Source organism: Mastigoproctus giganteus, chromosome 1 (genome assembly GCF_048544385.1).
Source record: "Mastigoproctus giganteus isolate SK-2022 chromosome 1, ASM4854438v1, whole genome shotgun sequence".
Classification (NCBI taxonomy): domain Eukaryota; kingdom Metazoa; phylum Arthropoda; class Arachnida; order Uropygi; family Thelyphonidae; genus Mastigoproctus; species Mastigoproctus giganteus.
Window position 1 is genome coordinate 197167663 of NC_143575.1, and position 19686 is coordinate 197187348.

The window sequence follows — 19686 nt, forward strand, 5'->3', positions numbered from 1 at the left end:
AAAAAAAAAAAAAGAATGCAAGTAGAGTGAGAATGCAGATTATGAATGAAATAAATGTATGTCTCTCCCACCCCCTCACCTGGTGGGTTCCCCACTGCCAGCTAACATATTCCTCCCCCGGAGCGGCTTGACCTTCATACTGGATTCGACACTGCTTGGACATGACACTGACGAAGACATTCTGCGGCTTTGCTGCCAACACGCCATTGGCGATCTGAAGTGGGTACTCTAAACCTGGTTCCCTTTAAAACTCCATCCCCAGGCAGTGGGGGGGAGATGGATCTCTGTCTCCTCTCCTCCCTGCCTGCCTGCCTACCCCCCATACTTCGCCTGGTGGGCTCGTCTCCACTGACCTATTTGGGGATGCCTACTCTATCATCCCTATTCTTCTATCTGTCCCCCAGTCTTCAGTCTCCCCCCTCACTAAATCGACCAAGGTACACCCTTAATAATACTGCCAAATTCTAATCAACGTCTAAATTCCACCGGTTTTGTCTAAATCTCTAAGACAACAAACACTATTAGCTTTTATCTAGCATATAGCCTTAGTCTAAATTTAATAACATCAAAATTTTGTCCGACCTATTAGGCCTTTAACACATCTCTTTAGCGTTCAACCCCAACCAGCGATTTCCTAACAGCAATCCCAATAAGCACTAATGTCAAATGTGTTTTTTTTTTTAAGGTCCTAGCCACTGAAATCCTAAGAAACTAGGTGGCAGGACCTGCCAGAGCAATTTGTTGTGATACTGGATACACCCGGCTAGCCTCCACGTGGCAGGGTATGGGCAACGTCAGGCCCCACTTAGGGCCTGGCGGCCAATAAGCTGGTCAAACAATGGGCACAACATATCACACTGCACAGGCACGGCCTACACACTTTCAAGTCTCTGGCTTGACAGTGTACTGTCCTCGATACAGCGAAACACACGCGGAGTTGGGAGAAATCCCAGGTGCCGTTTGACACGAACATACCTTATACCTTGTCAGTGTAGTACCACACAGTTTATATGTTACTCTGGGGTTACTGCTTCCCATATGTAGTACTTTACATTTGTCAATGTTAAACTTCATTTGCCACCTCTCAGCCCATCTGCTCAACTTTTCTACATCCTGTTGCAACAGCGTACTGTCACTAGTGTCATTAACAACTCTGCCAACCTTCTTATTATCTGCAAACTTCAAATTGAGGAAAGACAGTTGTAGGATAGATGTGCGGAAGTTTGCCTTTAGCCAGAGGGTAGTTGATTGGTGGAACAGACCTTTTGTTGTGGAAGTTGATAGTCTAAATAAATTTAAGGCTGAGCTGGACAGGTATTTGTAAGGAACAGAGGGGTGAAATTGGATCTTTTTTTTTTTTTTTTTTTTTTGGCTGATGCTGCATAAGCTTGCTTTCTTGCATCATATGCCTCTACTAATGCTAACTCTCAAACTATTATCAAAATAATCACCCGACACAACCCCAGGAGGCACGTATGGGATGAAGTTGTTAATATGATACACAACCCCACAAAGACTTAGGTCTGTGCTTTCCAACTGTGAAACCACCTCACCGACAAAAGGTTGGAAATTAAGTGGCAGGGTATTATTGCCTTGGAACATTCTGATTGCCCAAAATATCTAGGCATCTCGCTACACCAGAGCCTTAACATTCAGGAAACACTGAAAATATTAAGCAGAAGGTTGCTACATGCGACAATCTTCTAAAAAAAACTGACAAATTCTAAATGGGGTGCACAGCCTAATTACCTTAAGAACAACTGCCTTGGCATTACGCTATTCAGTTGCCGAATATGCCAGCCCAGTCTGGTACCACCCCACACATGCAAAGAAGGTAAATGTACCATTGAACAACAGTTTCCATCTGATAACCAGCTGCTTAAAGGCTACTCCAATCGAGAAGCTGTACACCCTTGCTGGTATTGCCCCACCGGATGTGAGAAGGGAGATATAGGCAAGCACCAAACTACAAAAAGTGATGGAGAATCCATTATACCCAAAGACTGAAATCAAGAAGAGAATTTCTGGTGATGACAAATGAACTGCTTACCACACCATCCTTGGTCTGCATTGTCAAATGGAGGGCCGGAAGTGAAAAAACTCAAGATTGGATGGCCCACAAGAAAAATTATCCCCCAGACATCTGTATGGATAGCAAATTAGGTGGTCACGCAACTCTCTTAGAATTGGCATGGGTAGATCCAGGGACAACCTGAAGAAATGGGGTATCCAACCTCAAATTTCATTTCTGTGTGAATGTGGAGCTGAACAAACAATAAAACATCTTATCAGCTGGCCTCTCGCACATATAATTTGCAGCATGCTTGACCTCTTCGAGGCAACAAAGAACGCTATTGAAGTGGCCTGTTTCTGGGCAAAAATTGTGTAAAGAACTTATTCCAGACATTTTATTTTATGTGTTGCTATGTATGTTTATGATATTTAGCAATTTGTTTATTGGCTTTTTTTTTTTTTTTAGATTTGATTATGTATGTTACCTAACATTTGAATATTTCTATATTTGCTTTCTAGTATGTTCCAACACAAAATAAATAAATAAATATATTTAAAACAAGAAAATATTTATTTTAAAATAAAAATTATTTATTATTACTACTAACGCCTTTGGCACGTGCATCAGCAGAGAGTTAAGCTTGATGCACAGCTTGACTTTGTGACTCCTCTGCTGAAGCATTTGCCAATCACAGCGCTTTAATAATTAAAACACTTAACCATGGCATATTCAGGGCTGTCATGCAGCCATAGTAAAAAGAGAAATTGCAATGCAAAATATGATAACATGCTTTTACTCTGGAATTATAAAAACATTTTGAATAATAAATAAATAATACCCACTAAATTAGTTTTGTCCAATTTACTATACTATCGTAATTTGAAATGTAAAAGTAGCAACTTATGACACCATTATTTAAATGCATCACTGGGAATTGAGACTGTGTACTATTCATTGTGTAAGTGTGATATTATTGAAGTATCAAATATTAAACACACTGCAACAAAGAAGCAAAAGTACAGGAAGCATGGCAAAAGTAATGAGTGGCCAAAATGATAAAATATTTTTTTTTATTGGAAAAAAAATCATTCAAAACTTTTCCCAGGGGAATACCCCTCAGACCCCCCTCTTTCCTAAGAAGAATTCATCAGTGTTCTGTAAGTTTTTATTTTACAAAAAAAGGCCTGGTTATAAATGCTTAGAAACTGGTTTAATTTATGGTTTAAACTTGAAGTATTATTAAAAAAGAGGTGTAAAAGCATTTAGTGGACAAAATCTTGTATTTGTATAGAATGTCTTTAAATAATATATGTTTATGTTATAATATATGAATTATGAAGTGCTGATCAAATCATCAAATGCAGACATGGTTGTCACTCAGATATAAAGGATTCAGGATTTGAATATGGGGAGTACAATGTGTACAGAAAGGATAGGAGGGGGGTTATGCTCTTAGTTAAGAAGCACATAAAATCTAAGGAAGTGCATTTAGTGAACTAGGGTGGTCAGTACAATGTTCAGTCAGTGTGGTGAGACAAGCACCGGGGAAAACAAAAATGAGGATAAGAGTGTGTTATAGGCAATAATGGCAAAAAGTCACAAGTCAGGATTGAATTTGAAAGTGTCTGCAATTCTGCCCAGACATGATAGGAGGGAGTATATGTTGAGAGCCTTGTCAATCAATTTGGCCCTGGAGAGAATGTGCAAGGCTCATGGGGCAGAATTTTTCTCAGCGTGGTCTGTGCTTGTTAACAGGAGAGACTGTTTTTACAGGGATGGGATACACTTGAATAGAAGAGGTGCAAGAATATTTGCTGATGCTATGGAGGCAGTGATAGGTGGGTTGGAAAACTGCTTGCTAGTTTGGGGTTGATACACAGACTAATATTTTAACTAGAGATGCAGGCAGAGGTTAAAGTGATTCTTGCATTGCAACTATTGGTATATGCAGCAGCCTGGAAAGCAAGGTGTTTGGGATTTCAGGCCGTGCCGTGGGTCATCCTGGAACAAATCGTGGAACAGAAGCATCATGTTTGTATGTAGTTAATTACTCAAAATGGTAAAATGGCATTTTTATCATATCTTATATTGCTAATACCTTCACAATGAGTTGCCGGGTGTTGCATTACCTTGAATAAGTAATAAGTGCTTCACCAGTGGAGAAGGCTATTGTTACTTATTCTCAGTGGATACTACCACCAAGATGGCCATTTCAAGGCTGTTTGGCCTCTCATCAGTGGGTGGGTAGGTACCCTGGTGTTGCAACAGTGACAACCCAGTTATGAAGTGTAACTTCACAATATGAGAGATGGTATACAACAGTATAGACTGAAAATATTTAGGGCTAAAGTCTCAACTTACGGAAAATTCACTAGACACCCACTGAGAATAAGTAACAACAGCTTTTCCCACTGAAGTGTTACTTATTCGAGGTAGTGCAATACCTCGAATAAGTAACATTCTGAAAACTTGCAATTCCTTGTGAAAGTATTCACATTATGAGATATGATAAAAATGATGCCATTTTACCATTTTCATTAATTCACTGTGTGCAAATATAATGCTTATGCACTAACCTGTTATATCTAGGTTAATGACAAAAATCGAGGTACAAAAATGCTACTGCAACAAGCTCTAGAAAAATTAAGTAAATGGGCTGAGAAATGGCAATTGAAGTTTAACATTGACAAATGCAAGGAACTTCATGTCAGGTGAAGTAATCCAAGATTAACATACCAGTTGTGTGGTACTACACTCAGAGCAGCAGAGAATGAAAAAGTCCTGGGAATAATTGTGCAGTTAGATATGACAACTCTCCGAGCAGTGCAGACAGGCTGCCAGGATAGCTCACGGGACTTTGTCAATGATATATAGGAATTTTTCCAGCAGGGATAAGGCAGTGGTTATCCTATTGTATAAGGAATGGTTAGGCTACAGCTTGAGTACTGCACACAATACTGGGAGCTCATTTTAGGAAGGACATGGATCCATTGTAATTGGTACAGAGAGAAGCAATAATATTTATGAGTACAGAAGGGTGCTCTTACTATGAAAGGCTCCAGTTTTGTAAACTGCAACATCAGGAGGCCAGGCACCTGCAAAGAGATATGACTGAGGTATTTAAGGCCTTGCATGGATTGAATAAGCTCAATGCTGATGGAATCCTTGCTCTTGCTTAGACTACACACATGAAAGAGCATAAATTCAAACTGACGAAGGATTAAATGGTCAAATGATTGGAAATTTGTCAAATGATTGGAAATTTGTCTTAGCCAGAGGATGGTTGCTTGTAGGAATGAAATTTCTATCTAATTTTGTAGAGGTGAGTTATTTCAATAAATTCAAGGAATAACCAGATAAAGTTTTAGGGGAGATGGACAGGTGAAATGGGAGGTGTTGGCTTTTTTTAAATTTAGTTTAATTTTATTTTTTTTGTGGCTGATGCTGTGTAAGCTTGCTTTCTTTCATCATTTACCACCATCATTACTACTACTAATAATAATTTCCCCTTATAAAAGTTGAAACTCTTCCATTTCACCCTTTATAAACAGTTATCTCTTTGGATATATCCCACATTAAAAAAAGTATGATCATTATCTGCTAATGGTTCTTTAATACAGAACTTTTAAATCCATAATAAAAATGGGATAAAGAATATTCTTCCATGTGTGGTATCTGTAATATGATATTAAGTAGTCATGCAATCAATCTAGGAACTTTAATGCAAAGTTACCTGGAGGCATGGCAACTACCATGATTCCACCACCCTCAGAAATTGATCAAAATGAAAAAAAAAAAAAAAAAAAAAAACATAAACTGGGTAATTTTTTTCTAAGACAAAGCAGCATGTCTGATCCTTAGCTTCCCCAAAATCCTTGGAGAACACTTGGTAATGTCACTTTTTTGACAGAAGCCATGATTTTATTATCCTCTCATGAGGATAATAAAATTGGCAATACATGAGCAAAAATCCACATTCATATACATGTTGCTCATGAGAAGCAATCTCTCTCTTTCTTTGAATATTAACTTTTCATTAGGTACGGTATAGTGACAAAAATTTTCGATGATAAATATATCTGAAATCTTACTTAACTTTTTATTGTCCCTTTGCATGCATTCACATATTGCACCTATTAACTTTATATAATATTAATAGAGATGAACTTAATCCTACAATACAAGTAATGATTTTTCTCTCAACCATTATCTTTGTATAAATTTATGCAAATATTTTTAGATACAATTTAAGGAAAAATGTGCAAGCAAAATGTGTCTGGATTTCAGTAATAATGGCATCTTAACATGGATAATGAAGAGGAGAATGGGTCATTTTATATGTCAGTCCAGTTTTTTAGGTTTACAATTAAAAAAATGCAGACAATACACACATATGGGTTTGATGATTACATTTCAATACAGAATCTTGTTAAATGTATAAAATCTATCCGAAAGCAGCAATATACTTTTGATTTAGTGTAAACTCCACTGACCTGGTGGTTGTGCTGGAGTATAAACAAGAATATATTTCATAAAAAAATAACATTTTTAAAATATGTAAAAAAATAGAAACTTACAGCCAAACTGGTCTTCGATATTAATGGAACGCATTGTCTCAGAACAAGGCACCAACTTTGAGCAATCCAGTTTATGATGAACTGAATGATCTACAGTATCCCACAGATAAACTACACAACCTAAGTATATCAAATTAAGTTATTTTTTTCTCTTAAAATTGAAGTTAATATAAGATTCAATACAAATTAAGGTGGACATTTTATTTGCTCACAAAAAAGCGATAATTTCCTATATAAAGTTGAAATACATAAGAATTAAAACTTTTGAAAACATTAAACAATTAGAAAATTTCTGTTAAGAAATTTATCAACATGTAATGAAAATTACAAAAAAAAAAAAACCCCTTAAGATTCACTTTTTTAAAAAACTATTTTCAAGATGTAATTTTTTTTTTGTTTGTAGTTGCTTTCTTCTGAAGTGAAATAATATTTACTTGATAAAAATGCAATTTATGGGGCTGTATTTTATATTATTCCAGTAAAATAAAAGCATCTGAAAAATAGTAAAGTCCTGTCTTGAAGATAATTTTGACAAAGTTCAAGGGACCTAAATTTTCACATTTTATAATAATAAGGTGCCCCCAAATTGTCAAAATTTTACCTTTTTTTTTTTGCTACATACTATATATCTAAGAATAATAATATCAAAAATAAATGAATAAAATAAAATAATAAAAATAAAGGCCTTGTCTAAGAATACAGTATTTAAATATTTTATTTTACTTTTAAGATAAACTATGAGAAAAGCAATTAACGGAAATGAAAATCAAACCATGCGCGTAGCTATACAATACAGTGTACCCCGCCTTATGATATTAATCCCTTCCAGAGACGGCACCTTCATAGCCAGGTGGGCAGGAGCAGCAGTGCGTAGCACACGCTTCTTGATTAGACCAGGGTTCAAGCCCGTGACCACCAAATATGGAGGATGTGGAAAGGTCAGGGAATGACCACTGCATATCCCCCCCCAGAGCAATATGGCCTTAGTTGCTAATGCTCCTAAAAACCAAATAACAAACAAACAAACAGCATTCCAGATACAGCATCGTATCATGAAAATATCGTAATGCGAACCCAATAACACATTGTTTTTTAGTTATTCATTTCAAGACCTCAGAAGTTGAAATTTTTTGCTGTATAACTATGCTATTTATATCTCTAAAAGGTCATTTTTATAATGTAAATTGTATTAGTTACCAATTCAAATGATTAAAATGCATTACACTTTCATTGTTATCATATGTTCTGTTATAAGAATCAAATTTGAATGCCTTTGTAATATTTTTCTAAAGCAAATTTCTGCAGGTCATGACCATAAAACCAATTTGCACTTTCCGGTTTTTGGGCTTTTCTGTTAGTGCAATCAATTATAAATAGGTAGTAAAACCAATGTTATTGCATTTGTGAAAATACAGATAGCTGGAATTGTGTGGGTTTTTATGTTATGTGAAATGTGTTTCTCCTTCATTGAAATTTTCAATCATATAAAAAACATAAATTTTCAGAATCTTCTTTTCATTCCTATTTTTTAAGCTTCGAAAACTTGTAACTCCACTCGAATCATGTTAGTTGCAATCTCACTTGCGTATATAGTGTTAGTTGCAATTTGTGTGTGCTGTTAAAAATGCTTATGCATGCTATCATGAAGTTTATAAAGAAAAGAGAAGATTATTTTGGAAACAAATGCCTCTTAAAGCATTTTTGAAGAAGACAACTCATTGTGCAATAAACCAATGAGTGCAGAGCCAACAGTAAGTGATCAATGCGCGTGCACTTAGTCGATAATGATGAAGGATAAACATTCTTTAACATTTGTAAGTCATAAATAATTTCTCTATTATTATAATTTGCTTGATTTTACAGGCTATGTTTTCATTTCTTTGGATAAATCAATCATTGTTTAAACATAAACTAATTAGTTAACCCCTGTTGACCCCATTGTTGAGAACGTAACCCCTGTTTAACATTATGTCTATGGGAAATAAATTCCCGCTTTACGAGCTAGGAACAAATTAACTTGTAAAGTCGGGAACTACCTGTATACAACATTTTAGTATCACAGTAAAAAGAATTACAATCTTAATATAAAAGGAGACATACAAACCATTAACTTTTTAATAAATTAATCTAATTTAAAGAAAGAATCCAATGTTTGCACAGTTTTTGTCCAATATGCATTTTTAACTACAGTACAGACGTCAAATGCAGTAGTTCTTTCTTTATCATTACTGCAGGCCAACACATTCTCTATTATGCTCAATGCATTTTGGGCATCTTTTTTAGATGGCAGTGTGTGTGGTTCTTCACTTTTGCTGGTAACAAAAACACCATTATTTTGCTTGGTGCTCAGCAACTTCATCATATACCTTCACAAACTCTTCAAATTTGCCAACAAAATCCATGTTCCTTCAAATCCTCCATTCTCTAATGTTGCTATCAAATTCGTCTGCTGGACTGTTTTTCAATATTCTCTCCAAAGCCACTCTTTCTAAATCAGTTGATTATTACACTTGATGCAGTACTGTTCGAAGCAATAACAAGATTATGCATAGTATCCAAGACATTCTGATTTGGCTGCAAATTGTTCCCTCCTTCTATGTTGCAGATCAAGTACCGTATCAGGTGGGTTCTATATGCTCTCTTGAGGTTATAAATAATGTCTCGGTCCAGTGACTGCAAAGAACTGGTGGTACTGGAAGGTAAAAACAACAGCTGTATATTTTCAACTTAAGTATCTTGGCAGAATGTGCTTGTACAATGATGTAGAATAATCAAAATGTTCCCTTTTTTCCGAAACCATTCTTCTGTCTACTTTTGATAACCAAGACTGAAAAATTCGGACTGTTAGCTTTTGGACCCAGAAAAGAATCTTATAGAGAGCTTGAAACAGCATAAAAGTTTTAGTCGTTGAAGTGTAAGGTTTTCATGTATCTTGCAAGTAGCTATCAATACACTAAAAAGCACTTCTATTGGCCTCGTAATCACAGGGAAGTTGGTTAACTTCTTTAAAACATCTTGGCTTGGAAAATTTACCAATCACAAGTGGTCAGTTTTGTACTGCCATATAAATTGCAGCATAACAGAACAGTGAGCCTTTGTTTACTTAATTTTCCACCATGACAAGACTCTCCTCAAATAGAAAATGTTTTGCTTGGCAGCAAATTATAAAATAAATCTGTCTCGTCAAGATTAAAAATATCTTTTGCCTCATATTTTTCAGGAATGGGCCGTACAGAACACAACCGGTCCGTAGCCTTTCTCTGTCACCTAATCTAGATGTGTCGCAAACATTTAGTGAAACCAAGTTATTCCCATTTTTAAATCTTTGGAGCCTGTCATTGCTGCATTTGAAGTTGCTAATTCCATGTTGCTGAGTTGGATAATTTGCCTTTTTCTTTTTGCAAAATCGGATCTGATATTGGCAAACTAGATGCAAGCATTTGTTGGTACCACTTGAAAAGTTTTGTTTCAAGCTTCTTGTGTTTTGCACCACAAATTCGTTTTCTGTTTTTTATTGCTGCTCCAATGTCACACACTTAAAGTTCTTTCAGTATTGTAGATAAAATAAGTAAAGGGATGCTGTATTCCTTTTCAACATCCATTTTACTTTGATCCGTCCAATCAGCCTCTTGTATAATTTCCAGGTTTAATTCCGTCTGCTTACGTTTTGTCGCCATAACACTTCTAGATCAGATTTAATATAAACAAACTTTAAATTAATTTAAAGATACAAGTTCCGAAAAAGACATCAGCTCAGATAAAATAGCACAAAAAATAGATTACTAAAGACTCTTTGAACTGATGTAACAATTGCAACTGCCCTTAATCCTGTGGAGAGTGAGGGAGTGTATGTAAACAACTTAGAAAAAATTGTTTTTATTCTTTTGTTGATTTAACAGCTCATCCTTCACAAAGATGTTTTTCAGAGTGAACTTACATTGTAGATACCATAAACTGGTTCTGTTTACAAAAAAGTAATTTCTAACAATCAGTGCCATCCTTTATGAAGCAGGGAACCGAGTGGCCAGAGGCAATAATAGGGGAAATAATCAGACAACTGTCAGGATTTGTATTAAACATACAAAATAACAATATTTATTTTTCACAGAGTGAAAATGAACTTTGTAATACATATTAATTGAATTTTTTAATAAATGAGCCAACTGGGCTAGCCGGGTGGGTAAAGTGCCTGCCTGGCAACCCAAAGGTCGCGGGTTCGAATCCCACCTCGGGCTTAGATCAGAGTAGTGCAAAAACCTTGGGAGGTGCATTACGGCCACAGAAGCCGATGCGCCAACAACTAACCAAGAAAAAAAAAGTAATAAATTAATATATTTACATAGAAAAGCCCATCCTTTCACAAGGGAATGGTATGTGCTTCATATAAATTAGCACTTTTTTTTAAATTAGAGTTTGTATTAACGAGATGTTACAATATATCAACAGCTTACCATCTGCTATTCTTGACAGACTCATAAATACTTTTAAAAGTGGAGAAATATATATTTAAGTATTTCTGAATTAAATTACCTGTATGATGTGATGTATACTTTAACAAAATTTACCCATGGTAGAATGCATCACCCACTTTCTTTAAAGCATGAAATCCTTTACTGAGTTATAAAAAAATATATCCTTAAAGTAGTCAACTATTCAATTAGTTCCCCCATCTTGAAAACTACATCTGTTTTCATGGAATGCTATGAAAAGTGCGTTAAATATGTTAAATGGCTCTGTTAAGATACACCCTAATGTCTGAATGTTTTAAGTTATGAAAAATATAAGAATTTTTTTCTAAAATACTGTGGGTTTATTTAACAAACATTAAATAAACTTTTTGCTTACATGAAAGCTACATAAATCCCTGCACTTTGAGCACTCTGTGGGACTCTTCTTCAGGCCAATGAACTATTAGGTAGGTACATGAATCAATATCCATTTTCATTTGGAACTTGTTCTACATAATACATCTGGAGCACTGCTCAAAGAATATTCAGCCTTTCATTAGCCCAGAAAAGAATCTTATAGAGAGCTTGAAACAGCATAAAAGTTTTAGTCGTTGAAGTGTAAGGTTTTCATGTATCTTGCAAGTAGCTATCAATACACTAAAAATTTATTTAACATCGGTAAAGTGTCTCCTTCAGTTTTTTTTTAGAAAACTTCAAAATCCTATGTAATGTTCTTTAGTAATTATGTTACTGTATATAAAGAAAAATTACAGCCAAAAAAAAAAACACACATTTCATTTGCCCATTGCTTCCAATAATTTTTCCAAACTACTCACTTCCACACCAGGTGGAAGTATATTCCAACAACTAATTACTCTTTGGTTGAATGCAAATTTCTGCACAACTATTCTGCAGCCATACTTTTCTAATTTAAATTTACACCCCTTTGTGTGTTTCATCCCAGACAGAGCAAAGATGCTATCTGCATTCAGTTTACTTAGCCCTTTTAAAATCGTATACACTACAATGAGACCTAGTTTCCAGAGAATGCAATTTACAGAACTCCAGTCTTGAATTATTCTTACCAAGAAGGATATTCTTGGTAAAAATATTCTTCTGTGCCCCCAACTAATCTTGTTGCTCATCTCTGCATTCTATCTAACAGACCTATGTCCTTTTTAAAATGAGGTTTACAAACCTATATGCAGTATTCCAAATGTAACCTAACCATTGCCAATCATATGATGGAAAAATCACATTTTTGTTGTGTATATCACTGACAGAACTCCACAAGCCATTCTACCAACTTGTTTGTACTGCAGAGAGAACATGTTAGACAATTACCCTTACATCTCTTTCACTACTAGTTATATATTTTACTACCCTGACACACACCCCTTTTTAAAAAGCATAAATAACCACTTAGTTATTTATGCTTTTTTTCCTAGCTATAGCTTCCTGCTCATTTGAAATGTTGCTGCCCTTAGAACATCATGCCAATATAGGTAATGTTCTGTGGTCTTTGACCTAGATATGAGTAAAAGAAATGAATGATGGACATTAAGTAAATTTGTGACATTTTCTGGATGACTGCTTTCAACAGCAGAGGTAACAAGAGAAAGCAATACTTCTGATCTTATTAACAGCAGTTATTCTTCAGGCATTATGAATTTACAAAGGAACCACTATGTGGTGGTGATCATAGTATATTAATGTGGGCAGAGCCGGCCTGAACAAAAGCAGGGCCTGGTGCAAAGTTGACTTGCGGGGCCTTGATACAAATTTCGTACAACAAAATAATTTATTGCATTTTGATATTTATTACATTGCACAAATTGGTTTAGTTAAGGATTACATGAAAATGATAAATAATTAAATTATTTTAATAAAATTAACATTTCAATCACAAAAAAATCTTTAATAAATGAAATAAGAAAAATAATTGCTTCATATACTTATAAAATACAATTTGGTATTGCGACTTAATCGAATAAGGTCACAATATGTGATTTTTGTTTCATTTTCTTACGTTTTATAGCAAATTCGTTGATAATATCCTCATAATTTAGTTTTTTGGCTATTTCGGATTCGATAGATAAAATGGCTAAGGAGGTAAATCGTTCTTGACTAATGCTAGATCTCAAGTAATTTTTTATTATTTTCAATCTTGAGAAAGCTCTTTCTGCAGATGCGATGGTAATTGGTAAGGTTAATATAATTTTCAGAACAGTAACAAAATTTGGATACAATTCAAATGAATTATTTTTCAGTAAATATTGTAATATTTGTAATATTGTGATCCTGGAAGGCAAAACTCGACGACAAATTTTGATTTCATTAAATAAATCAATGCAATCAATATCATCTTGCAAGGTAGCTATTAAATCTTTGCAACATTTAAGAAGATCATTTTCAGTCAGTTTTTGAATATTATTCGAATTATATAAAAAACCATATGATGTCTCATGTTCGTGATAAATTTCGAATATTTTCTTAAAAGAAATAATCGCACTATCAATTATGACTAGAAAATATTTGAATTTTGAAATATTCTTCGCCTGATGAAATAGGCTGATCAGTTCCTTCATAACAAAATTGCTTTGTTTTTCGTCCAGTTCTTTGATTCTTAAATTCAGATGTCACTTGTAATTCTTCAGCTATTTCCTTTGCAGTTATTAAAGAAGATTTGAATCCCGATTCACGATACTGTTCAAAAAAATTTAAAAGGCCTTTTAAATGTGAATTTGTAGTACCGATATCTATATTTGAATTTTGAAATATCTTGCTCACAATATTTACTCTATTCAGTATGTCATACCAAATGACCAAACTTAATAAAAATTCAAATGAAGTTTATTTTCGATTGATCGGATTTCGTTTTCATGTCAGTGATATGTTCATAAAGGTATTTCAAAGCTAGAGAAAATTGTGGTACTTGGTAGCTCATAGTTTTCATACTTTCGAGGCGACATTCCCACCTTGTTTCTGACAGTGGTTTGGGAGTAAGATGTTTGACACGCTCTTTTAATATATCCCAGCGTATCACAGAACTTGCAAAAACATTATATATGTTTTGTAAAGTCCCAAAAAATGAATTTGCAAGAGAAGATGATTTTGAAATGTCTCCAAGAACTAAATTCAAATTATCACTTCCGCAGGGCATATACTGTGCTTTGGAATTCTTTTGCAGGATAAAAACCTCTCATATGAGCTCCGTTATCGTACCCCTGTCCTCGACAGTTCCCTAAATCTAATTCCTCCTTTTCTAATATGTTTTCAATTTTGTCTGATAACCCTTTTCCTGTCGGGTCTTTTACTGTTTCAAAACAAATAAATCGTTCTTGTATACTCACATCACTTTCAGAGTTATCTACATTAACATATCTTAAAATAACAGATAGTTGTTCTTGATGGCTTACATCTGGGGTGCAATCTAATAAAATTGTGAAATACATAGCTTTCTGAACTGTATTTATTATTTCCTTTCTAACTTTTTTAGCCAAAGCAGAAATCAGTTCATCTTGTATTCTATGAGATAAATAGGAACACGATGCTAATTCTAAGCACCGATCCAAATGTTGTTTCATAATTGGGTCAAATCTTGCGAGTAATTCTACGAGACCTAAGAAATTACCATTGCGCGGTTTATATAAAGCATCGCTACTGCCCCTGAACGCCAAATTATGCTCTAATAAATATAAAATTGCAGCCACTATTCGTTCAAAAAAACATTTTAAATGCTGTATTTCGTTTTTAATTATTTTTTCATGTTCTTTGTCAATAGTGTTTCCAAGTTTCAAATTCTTTTCAAGTTGTAACAATTTGTACATAGCTTGTAAATGATATTCTGATCTTTCATGACTTTGTAATCGCGAACTTAAATGTACCCAATCGTTAAGTCCAGTTAAACACAGAGAAATGGTATTTGAAGAGAATAACTTACATGCATAACACAATGTGGCAGCTTTGTACTTTTGAGTAGAGTAACCACCTTCGTTCTTGACGTTCCCCATTCGTTAATTTTCTTAAATAATAATTTTCAGAAAAACTTCTGTTATTTTTATCTTTTGGAAAATCGTAGTTTTTTACTTGTGTCACGCCATTTTGTACGATAGCCATTCTAAATTTATCAGTTATAATTTCGGGCCAAGTACCAGGATCATTGATAGCGACATTTTCGTCTTCGTCGCTTTGTTGATTCTCTTGAAGCTGCAGTCCTCAGAATAATTCATCTTGTTCTTTGTTCGACACTGACAAAAAATCCTCCGTCTGTACGTTTCCCTCTGCTTCATGATTATCTTCCCGTTCTACAGTTTTCTTATAATCGCTTTCCTCTTCATTAGGACGAGAGCTGGCTTTATGATGATCAGGATTGTTTTCGTGGATGTCGCACGGCGTAACTTCATTTCCGCGACTTTGATCTTCCAGTAACTGCGAATTATGCGTTTCTTCAGTTTGTTGCACATTTTCGGTTTTTAAAAATTTTGCAAGGGAGATACTCCGTTTTTCTGTAAGTTCTTCTCTCTTTCTTTTTTCCTTCAATTTATCAGAGCCACACATATACTTTCTTCCTGCAGCTCTGTCTCTACTAGTCATATTGCGAAATAGAGACGAATATGTTATTTATTTTCACACCTCGCGAATCGCGATAAAAGCATACGATGTACGATCAGCTGTCATATATATATATATATATATATATATATATTTGTGGGGAATATTTATTCAATAATTTCAAATGAAACTCCAATAAATGATTATATAATTATTATTTTTATTTGTAGGCTTCGATCAGCCTAATTGTGTATAAGGTCTCTAAGAGACTCAATAATATTGCGGTAGCCTAGATTAGGATCAAATGAGTAAATGGCCTACTAAAGAAGCGTAGTTAATGAGTAGCCTACTAAAGAGGCTTAAAATGAATAGCCCAGTCGGTGGTATATATAGCCTTTAGAGTACGATAACTATGCAAACGCTGGCAACATATAATCGTACATCTGAACGATTTGTAAGGAGAGATATTTTAAATATATTTGAAAGAAAATATATTTTTCCGTGTTCTTTGGAGAATTCTTGGCGGGCTTTCAGATAATGTTAATAGCATGATTATTGACATTTTATTTCTTATGTATATTAAAAATATGGCCATTTTATTTTATGGCGATGTCACTAGATTTTGCGACAGTATTAAAACAAAACAAAAAAATGAAACCATTTTTATTTTGCAAAATCAGTCAGCGGCGCGGGGCCTTCAGAAATGCGGGTTCTTGTGCGCTCGCACTCCCCTCGGGCCGGCTCTGAATGTGGGATCTACTAAAAGACAACTACTGCAGGGTAAAGAGGGATTTTGCTTTCATAAAGGTTGACTATGATGTCTTAGATAGTTTTTAAATTAATTTCTGTGGAACCAAAAGGAAATTCTAAATGGAACACATTCAGGGAAGCAACCATAGAAGCTACTCAGCTTTTTATGCCAACAAAGATATTTTTCCAATTTTGTTTATATATCTTTATTGTAATCAGTGAAATTTTAATAAGTGAAGCATCTGGAGACGACGTGATCTGATTGAGGTGTATAAGGCTTTGAATGGATTGAGCAAGCTCAATGCTGATGGGTTTAGTGTATAGTGTGTTCGTGTCTAACGGCACCAGGGGTTTCCTCCATCTCCGCGTTGCTTTCATTGTAGGTGTACCAGTTCACTGGGAAGGCCAGAGATTTAAAAGTGTATGGATTTTGTAAGTGTAGTGTTGTGTTTCGTTGTTCTTCTGGCCATTTAGCCGCTAGACCACTGCTGGGCCCAACGTTGTCCACACTATGCCTCATGGAGGCAGACCAGGTACCCAGTGATTTTAAGTTTTCACTCTGGCAGGTCCTGCCACCTAATTTCCTGAGATTTCAGTGGCAAGGACCTAAAAAAAAATAAATAAATAAATAAAAAAAATAAAATAAAATAAAAATAAATAAAATAATTTAATAGTATTGGGAAGTAGTTGGTAGATGACTTCCATCAACCGGTGAAATACCACCACTTTGCTTATTGGAGGCTTGAAGTGGTGAAACCCATGTTTAGTCTCTAGAGCAAAGTTTCCGGCATCCCCCCCCCCCCCATACTTCTCCTTCAACTCATGCACGGAACTAAGTACTATAGGTTTTGATACCTTTCGTGTTTGGGGTTTCATAAAAAAAAAAAAAAAAGTTGCTGAAAGGTAGGCCGAAAGGGGTTTTTGTATGCATTTGGAATTTTGACAATTTTTTTTTTTAAATTTTGACATCGTATGGGGCATTCGCTAGTGTTTAGGCAGAGTAGGGGGAGATTGAAGACAGGGGGGAAAGCCAGAAATATCGAGCCAATAGGGAAGGTGACCCCAGGTCAAAGATTTAAATTTAGACTGTGGGGTTACGCTGTGAAAGTAAACAGAGTAGGGAAGAGACTGAAGGGTAGGGGGAGGAAATAGGAAGTAAGGGATCACCTCCTCTATCAGTGGGGCAGGCCCATGTCCCACCAGGAGGGGAAGAGACAGTGAAACCATCTCCTTCCCTTCCCAGGGAAGTGGAAAGAAAGTACCGTGCAAGAGAGCACAGGTATAGCCAGTGGCGTTGGCAGCAGAGCTGCAATGAGGTCAAGTCCATCGTAGGTCTTCTATTTGAGTTCTACTTCTTCTAAAGAGATGTCAACTTCTAGGGTTGTAGGTCATTCCTGGGACAAGTCCTGTATTTGCAGTTCAGGTTGTTGAGGTTGTGCTTGCATCAAGTCTATCATCAAGTTTTTCGGTTTTAATCTTCTTTCATTTAAAGAGGAGAAATGCTGGTTGGTGATAAGTTTTGTCTTTGCGTTGTCATGGTTGAGTGGCATTTCCCCTTTTCCTCAGTGTATGGCAATTTGCACCCTTCTTCTAGCGAAGAGATCCTGGGCGAATCGTGACAATGCTTTATAATCCTCTTCGGTTTCAAGGAGGAGAAATTCTTGTCCTCTTGGAAGATATCTCACTTTTGCAATTAGAATACATCTTAGGTCTTCTTATATGGGACAGTCAAACATAAGATGGTTCCAGTCTTCTATTTCTCCACAAGTGCAATGTGGGTTGTCTGTGAGTCTGAAGCCAGCGAGCTTTGCATTGAAGGGGCAATGCCCTGTTATTAAGTATGTTACATGAAGTCCTGGAAAGAACCATGATGGTGATTTCGGGTATACTCTATTTGTGTGTGGAAAAAACTTGCGGGTGATCTCTCCTTTGGTGGTACCAGCCCATCTGTTTTGCCACTCCTGTAGCAGGTGGTTCTGTATGCGTACTTTTTCTGCCTTCCTATTATTAGTGAGATCAGTTGTAAAATTCAGGAAGGTAACTGGGACTCCTTTGGAAAGGTAATAGAGCATTCCAGTTCTAACGATTTCTAGGTCTAATGGGAGCGTTCCTGCTATTACTTGTAAGGCTGGTGTACTCACTGTACTGCAGGCGCGGGTTATGGTGCGGAGGATGGATCGCTGGCTAGAATCCAGCATTCTTCTATTCACTACTAGTGTGGTCTTATCGTACCATATGAGATTGCTGGGATGAAAACTGTCTTATAATAGAGTGCCAGCATTCTCTTGTTGAGGCCCCAATCTCTATGTGAGACCCTGGCCAGCAGGGCTGAGTAGTTCCTGATCTTCGTTCTGATGTATTTAAGGTGTGGCTGAAAGGATAGTTTGCTGTCTAGGAGAATACCTAAATATTTGAGCTGTGGTGCCAATTTTATCGCGCTCTCATCAGTTTTAATTTGGGGTGGTCTGCGCAGGTCAAGAGAGCCTTTAAGGAGAATGGATGAGGTTTTCGCAGGTGATATTGTGAGAAGTTCTTTGCTGCCCAAGTTTGAAGCAGTCGAAGGGCATGGTTGGCCAGGGTCTCAAGCTGAGCTCTTGAGTTTGCTTCCACTGTAAGAACGAGGTCGTCTGCAATAGTGTGGGATTTGACTTCTCCCAGGTCCATTCTCAAGAACTCATTGAAGACAATGTTCCAGAGCAATGGGCCCAGCACAGACCCCTGCGGACAGCCTCTGTAGATCTGTTTTACTATATTCTTGTACGGGGTATTGATCTCGACCTTTCTCTGTGATAGGTAACCTTTTATGGTGTTGAATAGATTTATTGGCACCCTGGCCTCCCTCAGCCTACCGAGGACACTCGGCCACCAGAGTGAGTCAAATGCCCCAGCGAAGTTGATGGAGATCAGGAGGAAGTATTTCCTGCTGCATTCTCTCGCTGCAGTGAGCAGGTTTTTCAATGCATCTCGTAGAGGAACCTGGTTTGAACCCATATTGGTTCACCGCTGGTAGTCCTGCTGCTCCATAGTGCTGGGAAATTCTTTTATGCAGCAATCTTTTGTATAGTTTACTCACCACTGATAGAAGTGCAATGGGTCTATACGAGTCTGAATTCTCTGGCTGTTTGGTTGGGTTCTTCAAAATTAACTTAATATTTGCTGTCTTCCATTCAGTTGGGTATTTTCCTGCTTCCAAACAGCAGTTAAACAGATCCAGCAGAAGCTTCAGTGCATATTCGGCTACCTTTTTACAATTTCCGGCTCGATCAGATCTTAGCCTGGACATTTCTTGGGCTTGATCTCTGCGATGGCTACCAGGAGCTCCTCCCGTGAGAAAGGGGGCTCC

General features: G+C 36.2%; 1 protein-coding gene across 1 annotated transcript in view; it reads right to left on the minus strand.

Moving 5' to 3' along the window:
- The window catches only part of LOC150091432 (leucine-rich repeat serine/threonine-protein kinase 1-like), a 595643-nt gene that overhangs the window by 7181 nt on the left and 568776 nt on the right, over positions 1 to 19686 (minus strand). Inside the window, exon 32 of the mRNA XM_090390319.1 lies at positions 6592 to 6711. Coding sequence (XP_090246445.1) covers positions 6592 to 6711 — 120 coding nt within the window. The remainder of the gene's footprint in view (positions 1 to 6591; positions 6712 to 19686) is intronic.